We start from the raw sequence: 14,036 nt of genomic DNA on the forward strand, positions 1-14,036 counted from the left end.
GGGAAAGCCTGATCACTCAGGTTAGGTTGGCTTCTGACTGCAAGACAGAAGAATATCAAATTGCTGGTTAGAAGAAAAGCAACTGACACTGTTCTGGTCTAGGTTGAAGGTGGAACATCAAGAACAGACTTTATAGCCATGCTGCTATAAATTGCTCTTCAGTGTACACCGACCTTTAGCTGACTTACTGGGGGCAACAGCAGTATCAGACTGACTTGCAATTTCACTTTAACTAGTTTGTATTAAATGCATGTGCAAAACTATTCTACAGAGAGAAATGAGTGTTTGCTCTGCACATGTTCCAAGCAGACAGATGGAAACCAGTTCTGGCCCAGAAGCCACATAGCTCTGAGCGCACTTTGTTTGACAGAATGTGCCCTGCAATTAGAGTCAACTTCAGTAGTTTCTAGGATAGGAAACTTGGCTTCTGACCCCAATTGCACAGGACACGACTGTTTTGCCTCAAGGTTAAAGTACTATGGAGAAGAGGCTGACCTCCAAAAGAGAATCACAGTGAAGGCTGGCAACAGGCCAGTGAAAGCTTAAATGCTTGCAGACATGTGACTGCTGGGGAATGTGAGCTATTCTCAAGCACTTCCTATTTCTCTGCAACAATGGCAATACATAAACCTTCACACAACACAGGAACGTATCTTTCTCTGACATTTTTAAGATACACATATCAAAACGACTGTAAACCATTAAGCTTGTCTTAGCATTGCTTGTAAATAACCATTACTTGTCTTACAGCAGCTGAACAATGACAACTACGTTCTGCACTCTAATAGGCACCTCAAGCGCACAGCACACTGCCACACTGAAAGCAGAATTTGGTACTTGGCTTCTCCATTCTTTTCCAGTTAACAAAATTGCGTATCTGGTTCCTCTGCAGTCAGTTTTACTTTAAAATTCAGCTGCGATCCTACTGTGTCCACTGAGGATCTATTTTTGGAACAGCAAATATTCCTTACTGCTCTATTATTCCATGCTTAAGTCTCACTTATTATGAGTCCTACAACTGGTATTTGTCACTTTTTTTGGGTCTTAGAATCACAGGCACTTTCAATAAGCAGGTCAGTTAAAACACATTTAACATCTGGAATATGTTAGGGTATCTTAAATAAAATTATTACTGTGCAGACACAATACAATTTGAGTGGGAGAGGAAAGGATGACTACAGCATTGCTACAGTATAGGCTCAAAATTCCTTATTAAACCATTGTCTGAAAGGTTAAAGACTTGTACAACCACAAAGAACAAAGTCTTCTGATCTCCATCCAGATCAACCCCCCCCTCATGAGGGTTCAGTGAAACAGGTTTGACTTCATTGTCTCAGACTGCACCCACCAGGTTTTCCTTTGGCCCAGAGGCACTTGGCCTCTAAGCACTGCAAGAGTGATACCAGAGTATAATCAGTATAGCAGAGAAAGCTTTGCCAAAAGGGTATAATTCAAGATAAGTAGCATGGCTCAACCGTAAAGGTCTCCGTTTGGCTTTTGGACCAGCTGTACTCTATTAAGCAAACCAATTAAAATTTGTTAAGTACATCAGTTAAATCTTGACCATTCACTAATGTCAATGGAATGTCATCAAAATGCAACACGAAAGGGTCTGGGGCCTGCAGACAATTTACCTCTTAAGCTAGGAAGTTAAATGTAACATTTAAAAAAAAACCCTTAACCTTACATACAGGTCTGATTCATCTGATACCTCAAAAAGGTTAGAAATCGACAGTGGAAGACCAACAGTACAGAACAACAGTGGTTCCTCATATGGAATCATAAACTATTAAACTTTATGATTCATCAGCATCAAAAAGATCAATTTAAAAACGGTGGGAGATATCTTACAGATCTCAGAGGGCAAACTGCACGAGGAATGCGAGTAGGGTTTTACTGCCTCTTCCAACACAAGGAGCAGGTGGTGTGAAGCTGAGCACGCAGGAGCAAGGCTCCAGATAAAGGATACATCTCTTGACAGAGAGTGTCATGAAGCACAGACTCCTGCTGGAGGGTGTCACGATAGAGTTCACTTGGCTCCAGAAAGGAACTGGGCAGGCACAAGGAAGAAGTCACATGCAGTGCTATTATAGACATCGGGCACATTCTGGACCAGAAGGGCTGTCAAGACACATCGCTATAAAATGAAAGAGTATCCCCAGAGAGTGTTACCATATGTTTACCTCATTCTTATCCTCTTCCCTAGAGGCAGATACTGCCCTTGGCCACTGCCAGACACATAGCACGCTAGCCAGATAGGCCTTATGGTGCAATTCAGCACTGTGGTTCTCGTTAAGAGACAGAACACAATCCTTTTTCCCACATCCAAATACACCATCATGATATCAATAACCAGGTAATACCACTGCTAGATGCATCACTGGCGTGTTAAGGCGGTACAACTCCTGCACCCCGGAATCTGCTCCCCAATAAAATACAAACAGAAAGATACCACCTAGCTTCAAAAGATAAGCCAATTTAAAAAGAACAGTCATGACTCCTTTGATTATTTTCTAAAAAGAAATTAAAATCCTAGATCATGGACAATCAGTTCTTTGTTCTTTGCCCTCCTTTACAGCAAAGAAAGGCAAACAAAAGCAAGAATTGGTTTAGACAACACAGAACAAAAGTTCAAGTGAAATTGCTTTAAATCCTGTTCATTACAACATCAGTGGCTGCACCATGCAGACCATGAAACACTTCAACAGAAAGAAGTAATTTCATAGAGCCATGAATTCAGTAATGAAGAATTTATCCACAGGCCAATGAATTGCACAGCAAAGAGAGAGTTTTGCAAATTAAGTAGTATAATTTACACACTGAATGAAATAGCCAGAAAAACGTCCTCTGGAAAGGATTCCGCTGACTGATGTTCCCGAACTGGACTTAATGTCTATGGCATTTCGGATTTCACGCTAAATGAAGAGGCACAAAGCACTCGAGAAAGGAAGTGCTCTCATCAGGAAACCAACTGTTCCCCTTCTGTTGTGGCATAAACAAACATAAATGACACATCGCCGTCCTGACCATCACCAGCGAAATACTCATTTTCACAAAATGAGATTATTATCAAAGCAATATGATATAATATTACAGCAGCAGGCACGGCAGAAAGTTATCAGTCACAGAGATGCTAAGAGGTTTGCAATGTAGTGTTCAATTGTTACACAGATTGATCTGCATATATTCCATAAAGCATCTATACTCAAGTTTTGAGAATATAAATAATGTCAGAATGAAAACAGTTGTAATTATCCAACAAGTAATCCCACCTGTACATAACCCTACAGACTGACATATTTAACTTCATAAACCTGACCATGACAAAGTCTTGAAATGCTAGTTTAAGAGAACCTATATGTATATAATTAAGAATTAAAACATTTTAAGTAAAAATTCATTTTTAATACAAAAGGGTAGCTTCTCTTTGCTCCCTCCCATGATCCCTCTGCTGTCAACAGAGTTAAAGCTGCTCAATTCCAACAGCCTTGCGATAATTTTATTTTCAAATCTACTGATATATAGTCCCCAAATCTAATAATAAAGTAAAACCCAAGAGGAACTCAAGACAGAAAACAGTCTAATCTGGTTTCGTATACGAATACAAAGCAAGAAAACCAACCGGTCAGCTCGCATGCTACCCCATTAGATCATACAAAATATCATTTTATTTTTATTTTTTAATTTTTGTTTTTCTAAGGTAGGGGCAGATTCCCCTCTATGCCAAAGCAACTCACAGAATCCAGAACTCCGAGCCATTTAGCACAATTTGCAAATACTTGGCACTGCTAAACGATACCAGGCCTGAAGACTGCTGAATCAAGTTTCTAGCGGTGCCCTCCTTTCCTGTTACAACGACGGGCTTTGGCATTTTTCAAACTGCAGATCCCCAATTATTGCCCTACGGAATCAAGGGCTCCTGCAGTGCAACATGTACTGACAAACGCCCTGCTGACTTGCTCTTTCTTTCTTGTGGCCAGCTGCCATCAGCTCGCCAACAGCGCAGGAGGGGACAAGCTCCTGCTCCCACAGAGGTGCTCATCAGCCTCAAACGAGCCTGGTGAGGAAGTTGGGCTGACAAGGTGCTTACTTTCCTTTTTTCCAAGACAGCTTTTGACCAGCCTGTCTCCCTCAACTTGCTTGCTGATGAACGTGTCTTTGCAAGAAAGCAGCAAGAGCGAGCTGGTACACCAACTTAGCTATAATGGGAAACCACATATTTGGTTTCTGACCCTTAGAAGAAAGAGCCCATGAACCCCATGCTGAAAACCTCTGTGGACTGGGCTGAAATTAGCATTACTCGAGTAAAAGCAATGCAAAGAAAAGCCAAGACCTTGAGACCCGATCTCAAATTTTGATGGCTCATTGCTTGCTTGTACTCTTTTGGCCACACTGTCCCGTGCTGCAGTGGAGCCCAGATAATGCCAGGCAGTCCTTCCAACGCAGGCTTTCCGGCCATGTTGCCACCATGCCACGAGTTCTTGGCATGACCCACCTCAGACATCACTGACTGATTACAGCCGAAATCAGCTGCATGTGAATTGGCTGCGAGAAAGCCAATTATTAAATTACCTGTAACAGACATTACTTAACATTTTACCTGAGCTGCTAACCTGACCTGTCTTAAACTACATCACAAAAATGAGATAAAAAGTGTTAATAACTCAGTTTAACAGCCTACTTAATTTAGAATATATACACAGTAATTTTAAATTACATGAAAAACTGGAAGACAAATTCACTTGGGAGAAAAGAAAATAGCTCATTTAAGACTAACCCGTAATTAATTTTAACTTGAGCTAATTAACAGATTTCCTTGCAAATTCTCAGAAGATTCATTCTATCTTCAGAACGCAACAGTTTTAAGATCACATTGCTGCCCTCCTTCCAGAAACATACTGAATTCAAACTAAGTGCAACGCAAAACCGATCTTGGTTACGAAAAATCAATGAATACCCCTCAATTCTGTGTTCCAAAATCTGGACTCTTGACTGAATGTGCTTCTTGGAAAGTCCTCAGGGGTTGCCTCCAATCCCTTAGGCTCTCCTTCTGCTCCCTCTTTCATGGTGTGCCTGTTTCCTAAAAGCACAGCAGCTCAGATATTCTGCTGTAAGACAGCAGTAACAGCTCCACAGGAAGAGGAAGCGTAGATTGCTCAAGCTGGAGCTGCACATAACCGGCCATACCATACAGAAACACCTCATTCTGCATCTGCAGCTGACGTCTCTGATCTCTAAGCAACCTCTGGCTTCTCATTGGACACATTTTTTAAATTAACAACAACAAAAAAAATACACTATATCTCTTTCCCACAGGGTTTTGAAGGCTTTTACACATGCTCCTTAATGGTTAACCACATGTTAAATTACGAGCATGAAGTTATACTTTTTCCAGATCGTAACTGTAGTATCATGAGCATCTAGGACTCTGCAGAATGTGTTAACCACTTCCTTTCTGCCGGGTTCCCATGTGTATAAGATTTTAAACTCAAAGGCCACGTCACTTGGCTGGTAACAGATCCTAGAGCAGCATTTCACACCACTCTCAGAGCTGAAACACTTGCAAAGGGTGAAAAGCTGGGAGTGCTTTCAGAACACAGTAACAAGGACTGTTTCGATACCTATTTTTCTTCTATTGACACCTTTCAGAGTTTGACAGTAGTGGTGTTTTACCTTTTAAAGTGTAAAAGACTTGTTAAAAAACCTGACTAAAAGCATTTGGTGAATAAGAGAACTGCAGCTGTCAGCTACAGTCATGTCATGTGTTTGCCCACAAAAAAACAGGAAACAGCTAGCCATGGAAATAGCTAAGCAGGCCATAAAACAACACATAAATCGCACAGTAAGCGGCCTGCTAGGTCAGTACTTTTCCCTCATACTCAACTTAACTCTTCCATTTGTTACTCATGGCTCATTCCAAACAAGTGGCCAAAAATTCATTTGTTCTTACAGCATGTGATAACACAAGAGACCATCAACAACAACATAAAACAACAGTTAAACTGCAGACACTTAGTATAAAATAAGAAAATCCAGACCAGGCACCAGTCCACTGCAGTTTTACCAACACATTTCCAACAGTAAATAAACCTGAATTTTCAACAAAGGCAGGAAGCAAAGTAGGTGAGTCTGGGAGTCTCACAACCAAAGGGAAAACCACTGAGCAGTTTCAGGAGCAGAGACACAGCTTCTCCCTTCCCCAGGCTTTAAGTATCCAAGACAAACCCTCAAGAAGGTGCACCGCAGCAGGGGAATAAACTACTTCTCTATACATTTAAAGCTTTCACAAGCACTTGGAGGACGGCTTCCTTTTTCTCATCAGCCTCTCAGCCGCTGTTCACATGATGCGTGGAATGTGCTTTTTTCCAAGAAAAAGAAAATTAGACTAGAAGGAATAAAACCTGTAGGGGTGTCTGAGCAGGTGTGGCACAACTTGATACAGATTTTTTTTTTTATATACGACATTTTAAAGTAATAACCTTTAAAATGAAAAGAATGTACTGCCTGATCAGGAAAGTCACTACAATCTAGATCAAGGGATTATGCTTTGGTTTGTCAATCTGAAGAAAACAGATTTTTTCTAATCTACTCTATCATTGAAGCGTATTTATGCCACCTACAATCTTATTACTTTCCTGTAATTTAGGGATACTTTAACTCACAGAGATTTATCTTAAACATTACTTTTTTTCAGATCTATAAAACAAAAAAAACCCAGTCAGCCTGTTGTCCAAAAGCAGCAAATTTGAACAATTAAATTTACAATACAGGCAAAGAGGCACTACACGTTACACTTCAGAAAGATTCATGCTTTAGATACTTTAGATATTCTATCAACAATGAGCAAAGGAAAAACATGAGCCCCCCCCTTTTTTTTTTTTAAAGGATTTTGATGAGGATATGTAGTTTGGAAGGAAGTAGTTTTCAGCCTCAAGGCAGTGCAAGAATAATTGCAATTCCGATTTTAAAATAAAAATGTGTTATTTCCACAACTACAAGCTCCTGACATTAATGATTAGTTTACCTACAGACTTCTCTGCGTTATTTGGCACCAGTGGAAGCTGACAAACACCAGAAACTTTAACAAAGTGGAAATACTATTTCAGGTATTCAAAAGACTGCAAAATACCTTTGAAAGTCTGTCTGCTGTCACAGACAGATTTGAAATTCTTAGCTTTCACAAAGTCACAAGTTCTTAATTTGACTAAATGTAACAGGACAGGTTTAGAGTACACTTGCTGTGTTCAGTCGTTACTATTCATATTTATTTCTGAAACTAAGTAGTTTGTGGCTGTAAATAGGACATTTTCTAAATGGGCTGAAGAGCAATGCATATTTCACAGAGCTTCGGGAAACTAAAAAAAACCCAACCCTCTCATCAATGGTTCAATTCAATGTGTGGTTTGTTGGTTTGTTTGTTTGTTTTCAAAAATCTTACTTATTTTCCATTTGCATAAATTCCACCCTTGGAATGCCACAGTAGCTGATTATTCATTATTTATACTTTGGAAATTAAACTCAAGGGGAATTATCTAATGCATGTCAGACTGAAAATGAGCTGTGACTCTCTAAAGTTAGTTTTAGCCTCATGTGTGCTAAGAAAGATTCAAGTTCTTAACTGACTTTTAACATTAAGAACTACTTATTCAGCAAAGTCCCTACATTACTTTAAATGTAAACCTCTTTAAGCTAATATAAAAAATTGAACCTCTAATCTTTAAAAATTTTATAAAAGCAGCTTCTCAGTTTTTCTCCAATTCATTTAACCTTGGTAACTTGACAAGTGAGTCTAAGTAAACAGTCATTTTTCACATTTCAGCTGCTTCCAGCATTACGTAAACCTCAACGTGAACAGGAGGAAAAAACAAGGCAAGATTCTATTCAGTCTGATGAACAGCTGCGCAAGTCGTTGGTCTGGGTTTTTTTTAATATATATACACAGACACGCATAAGAGTTTTCAAGAAGTTGCTTATGCTCAGTATGCCACAGAGCAGCCAAAAGTCATCATGTCGGCATCGGTAACCATTTGGTGAAAGCATATTGCCTGTGTTAGGCATATCAGATTAAAACATGATCATTGCTAGCCTATGACTCTAGAATCTTTTCAAGTTCATTAAAGTTTCATTAAAAGATTCGCATCCAGTTCTTACTGTTTTTAAAGCAACTTGGATAATTTCTGGAATCACTCAATTCACCACTTCCAAGGGAAGGAGCTTACATCAGATTTTACGCAGTTTGCCTTTAATGATGAAGGCAGGCAAGAAGCATGCAGCAACGGATCTCCCAACTCTACCAACAACAGTACTTCACCAATTCTCTCACAGATGAGAGATAAGAGTTGTGCCTTGAAGTATATTGTCGTAGAGACACTTTAGGGCTCAACAGACGATTTTTAGATTTCAGTGGAGGAGCATAAGAGAGAAACTTATTTTCAACATCAATTCAACTTAGAAAAAGAATTTTCACTGCATCTATTTTAAAAGTCTTTATAACATGATTGTCTGCAAAACACTTGTCAATCTTGGTTTAGATCAAAGCGGAATTAAATCCAGTTTTTTGTCTTAATATAGCTGCACTCACCCTTCACAGAGAGAACAAAGTTCTCTCAAAACACACTAGAGCAGCATGAATGGAATGCTGATTGTACTTCGTTCTCCCTCAAGTACCTCTTTGAAACCCAGGAAAGGAAAAGTGGGCAAATAGGAAGTTTGTAGTGTAAATGACCCATTCTGCAAGTGCCATTCACTTGGTTGCTTGTAGAAAAGAAGAATTTTACGCTGATTTCTCCATCTGAAAGCTAAATATTAGTTTGACTTAATGAGTTACAATTTGTAATTGGAACACGATTCATCCAGGAAATCTTTACAGTCCACATGGGCTTCGCTAACACTGGTGATCTTCATTACCACTCTATAGAATGAATTACCTCTTCAGTTCTGTGAAACTCTCAGGGAAGCGAGGATGATTTTCCAGATAAAATTTTTAGAAGTACTCAGCACCTTAAGACAAAGATGAGATCCCACACAACAAGACCCAGGCTAGAAACAGCTATTTTTGTTAAACAACTCGGCATAAAGAACACTGCTGCCACATTGACCAAAGGTTTCTTCGAGAGACTTTTTACTGACAGCTGAGCATCTTTGGTCTGTGGGTTTAAACCTCTATTTGAGGATACATTCTCTCAAAGGGTGCAAATAAAAGACAGGAACAGAGAAAACTCAAAACACGTTTTGTTAAAGTCACTTGTCGTGTGCTTTAAATTCAAGCTTGGTATATACCAGGACGTATTCCTCATTTCAGCAGAGCTGCTGGCACTGTTAAAATAACATTATAGCACTTTTTTTTGAGAATATGCAACATAGTACTTCCACTTCAGCAAGCACAAAATTTGACACGAATATTCCTTCCAGAAATACTTCATCAACTTACGCAATCACTATTCAACCAAGTGAAAACCGTAACAAAAAGCATCAAACTAGCCTACGCTATTTATATGCTTTAAAGAATTTGGCTCATGGAGGCAGTCCTCTACATACTTCAGAAAACGCATGAACAGTTTTGATAGATCACCACCAGCGCTTTTGCAAGTTTTAAAAACCAGTAACAGAAGGAACGCAGCAGGAAAAGGATGTTCATCCAGTGATCACATTCTGAACAAGTTCCAAGTGATAACTCCCTGCCCTGACAGACAAAAGAAATCACATGTATTATCACTAACCTAAACTTCTGGGCCCAAAAAGCACCCTGTTCAGCAGACTCTTTCTTTTTATAAACATTCTTCTCCTCTTAGTTCACTGTTTTAATTTTTCAACTATTGTTTCATCCTAGCTGCGTACGTAGTATAGTCTCTTTCTTTCCAAAGGAGAAAAGCTTTCATGTAAGAAAAGACTTACTATTTGTTAAAGATTATTCCTCAAATGTTATGCCCAAGATACAGAGCAGTTTGAGAGCTCAACGTTTATATTAATAGCCAGAAGTGTTTCTAATTACACCAAATAAAGCACTGTGAAAAATCCTGATGTCAGCATTTTGACTCAAAATATCCTTGAGGAAATAACTTAAAAGAATTTTTGCCTTCAACTCAACAGCAAGGTAAAGACTGATCAGTTCAGCAAGCTGCCAGAGAATTTTGTTGAGGAAACTCATTTTGGTTGACTGATGGAAGAACAAGAACCAGCAGACTTCACTGAAGGTTAAAGTTACACACACAATCAAATTTAAATTAGAAGCCAACTGCAGCCTAGCTGTCAAGAGTGTAGTAAGGTCCTAAAAGACCTTAAACATATCACAGTCAAATTCTTCACCACCCATGAAAATAACCACTCGCTGCCTTGAAGTGTTTGCAAGAGCAAGACCTGCATGTGTAATACTGGAGGCAGCTTTAGAAGTAAGATAAAAAGAAACTGAAGTATTCCCTGTAGAGTGCTCTAATCCTTTTTTGCCCTGTGACTGCGAAGGATGACTTCTCTAAGGAACTCTGCACTCCAAACCATGTGATCTATCTAAATATTTACACTATGAACACTATTAAGACTCTCCCCTGAAGCTATTAAACATAGTATTTTCAGCAAGTGAAACAAAACAATTACTATTTAGATTATTATTTAGTTATAACTGTTTTTATCAGGTAGAAGCTGACCTGACTGCTCTCCTCAACTGCTCTTTGTAACTCACGAGAGCCACGCAGCTGTGGTTTTGGCTGAATATACTTAAAAACGTCAAATACCTACTTCTTTTCTGTTTTCTAAAAGAAAAAAGGGAGGGAGAGGGGGAGAGCAAGAAAGAACAGGCAACCTAATTAGGATTTTTTTTTTTTGGTTAGTATTTGTAACATTAGCACGCAAATTAGCAACCACACACCCAAGAGGCTCTTTGTTCATCTCTCTGGCCTCCCCAGCAATCTCCTCAGCCACCAAAGTATTACCAGTGCTCAGAACGCTTTCTCCTCTTTCATTCAGGCTTATCCTTGCTTTCCTGGCTTTCTCTCTGCTCTCTAGTCCTGTAAGCTCAATACTGATGAAGACACAACCATAACAATCTTAATCAACATGTTTGACACTTTCCCCCATGCTAGAATAGATTGCCCCCAGGAATCAACTGGGAAGTACACTTTGAGACTACTTTTGCTATAACTTTGAAATGAATCTATGAACTGTATTTAAACTTTGGGAGAAAAAGAGAACACATTATGTAAAAAAATACTCTGGGTAGAGAAGAAACCATCAAAACACATAGCTCATATTTTGTATATCGTTTCAGATTTGTATGTTCTACCACACTTATCAAACGGAGCCCAGTAAGCACTTTGCAATACAAGGAACTGCCAAGGAAGAAAATTACAGCAAAAATTAATACTTACAGCCATAATTAACTCAAAAGGGTGTTTATACACCCGTACAGGGGATTGATACTTCTGCACCATAGCTGCAGTTAGTAAGATCAACTCACAACCTGAAAAAGAAATTTTTAAAACCATCTGTCAGATGTAGGAAGCCATTTTCAATCTTCTCTTACAATTATTCTGTGCGTGATACCATGCTAGCAATTCTACAGGAAATCCTTCACAATTCCTTGACAAATCTTTTTTTTTTTTTGAAGACACAATGGGGCCCTGAAAAGCTATGTATATTTTTGTCAGAAATGACTTGTCATTTCTTCCAAACATGACACAGAATTAGCACATTTTCAGTCCAGTTTTAGTAACAAATCTTCAACACACTTTATGACTCTTCATCAGGATGGTGAGACTTCCTGTGCTGCTGCCGAGAACCAAACATTGACACATACCAGCTAAAGGCGTAAAAAGCATTGCCCAGTCCCCCAGCACGGTAAGTGGGCTGCCTTGCTTAGAGGTCACTCTGAATAGGGACTGGTTTAAAAAAAAAAAAAACCCCACAAAAAAAAACACAAAAAAGGAGGTTAAAAAATATACCAAGTGTTGAAAACCCTTAAACCCTTGTTTTCAGAAAGAAAGGGGAAAAAAGGGATCACTACAGCACACTGATATGAGACATTCCTTCATAATTTCCAAATCAAATTAATTCTCCTGAAAAAGAAACTTAAGAGATAGCTGGGGAGAAAAACTTAAGTGAAGCTACAAACATTTCAATACACGTCCAGAAAAAATTCACTAGCAAAACGGACAGGACTTATTCCAACGGCTTTGTGTCTGCTTTCCCCAGCAAAGTGTCTGACCCAAACTCTCTTGAATGCAATTACGTTTATTGAAAAATACTGGCAGTACCACTTGCAGATGAAAGCCCAGGCTGCGAGCCAGGCTCATTTTAGCGAGAAGTGGGTTTATTACAGGAAGTTAGTTCTACTTTTATATTTTTAATGCGCTCTCACGTTATCTACAGCGCTTCTGGAAAGCGTTACCAACTCCAGCCACGGAGCACGGCAGATGGGCACGGCAGCTTCTCGGACACCAAAAGCAGCCACTAAGAGTCCCAAGAAAGTTCACCCGACATCCTACTCAGGGAGAGGAATTTACCCATGACTACCCTGCATTTTTTTTTAAGAAAAAACAAACCAAAAAAACCCAAACACCTGAATCAGCAAAAAACCCCGCAAACCCTCGCTAATCCCCGGACAACAAGAGTTACACAACAAAGAAACTCAACGTTTCTTTCCACGGCTCGCCTGGACCCACCGCGCTGCCCCCGCCTCGCCGTGTCCCCTCCAGGCCGGGCCAGCGCAGGGAGGACGGGACCCGGCGGACACCTGTGACAGCCCCGCGCCGCCCCCGAGGGGAGCCGGCCCGGCCCGCCCGCCCGCCGACAGCCCAACGGCCACCGTGCCGCCGTGACCCGCCCGAGGGCCGTTACCCCCCCCCCCCCCCTCCAGCCCCTCTCCGACCACCACACGGGGAGCGCCGTCCGCTCCCCGGGGCTCACCGCGCCGCGGTGCTAACGCTGAGGGGAGGCGGCGGAGAGCGGGCAGGGGGTGGACGGCGGGAAAGTTGCCGCGGGGGAACAGCAACGGCGGCGGTGGGGCTGAGGGGAGGACGGGGGCGGCGGGGGGGGGACATACACGGACACAACCGATCGGCGGGGCGCGGGGAGGGGAACGCAGGGGACAGGCACCGGCGCGGCGACCCTTACCGCTCCCGTCACGACGGCCGCCCGGGCTCTGGCCTCATGCCGGCGCGGGGCAGCGCCGCCGCCGGTTCCGGCGGGGGAGGGGCGCCGGGCGGCCGCCGCCGCCGCCTGTTGTCACTAGTGACAGGGCGGGGGGCGGGGCTTGGCCCGCGGCCAGGGGCTGCGCATGCGCAGCCGCTCAGCGGGGAGGCGGGGGAGGGCTGAGGGCGACTTCTCCCCGCGCTGCTCTTGCGCCTGCGCACTGCCGCCGGTCGGCTCCCCGGGGGGGTGGGGGGGTGGGCATGCGCAGTGTGGGGCGCGGGGTGCCAGCGGCGGCGTGAGGGCAGGGTCGCCATCGCGGAGTCTGACGGTCAGACACACCCGTGCAGGCGGTCGCTATCTCTCTGTCTCACACACACACACACACACACACACACACACACACACACAAATACACGAGGCCCCCGAGGGCGGGAGGGCACGGGGAGCGGGATGTGGCACCCCTCTGCGGGCACCTCCCCTTCCCTCGGCCTCCCTGAGGGTCACTTTGGCCCTAAACCCCTCAGCACTCCCCTCAGCGCAGGGTGTTGGCAGACACGTCCGTCCCGGAGCCGAGGCCAAAGCTCCATCTGGGCCTGTGGCTCCTCAGGGGCTCTGAGTAGATGCCAAATCCGACGGGCAGCAGGGCGCGAGGTTAGGTAGCAATGCTGAGCCTGGACACCAAGCCCAATGGAGGGGTGTGAGGGCCCAGGGTAACGGCCACAGCATGGGGCAGCTGCGGTTGTGTCACTGGGTGCTTCAGGGTGATGGTGCCAGGCTGGGGGAGCAACTACGGGAAAGAAACTGCTCCAAAGACCTGTCTGGGTTGTAGTTTATCTCTCCTGAAAGGGCAAAGAGCTGCAGCATAGGATCACAGATGGTATCTCCTGAGACCAAGTACCGTATCATTTCATTAG

The 14,036-nt window shown here is 42.5% G+C and overlaps 1 protein-coding gene across 1 annotated transcript in view; it reads right to left on the reverse strand.

The window, feature by feature from the left end:
* SEC14L1 (SEC14 like lipid binding 1) overlaps positions 1 to 11,447 on the reverse strand; it is a 38,787-nt gene extending 27,340 nt beyond the window's left edge. The window contains exon 1 of the mRNA XM_009950064.2: positions 11,361 to 11,447. Within this exon, the coding sequence (XP_009948366.1) occupies positions 11,361 to 11,423 (63 nt within the window). The 5' untranslated portion in view covers positions 11,424 to 11,447. The remainder of the gene's footprint in view (positions 1 to 11,360) is intronic.
* Between the last annotated feature and the right edge of the window lie 2,589 nt (positions 11,448 to 14,036).

The sequence above is a fragment of the Leptosomus discolor genome, chromosome 15, assembly GCF_034619465.1.
Source record: "Leptosomus discolor isolate bLepDis1 chromosome 15, bLepDis1.hap2, whole genome shotgun sequence".
Taxonomy (NCBI): Eukaryota; Metazoa; Chordata; class Aves; order Leptosomiformes; family Leptosomidae; genus Leptosomus; species Leptosomus discolor.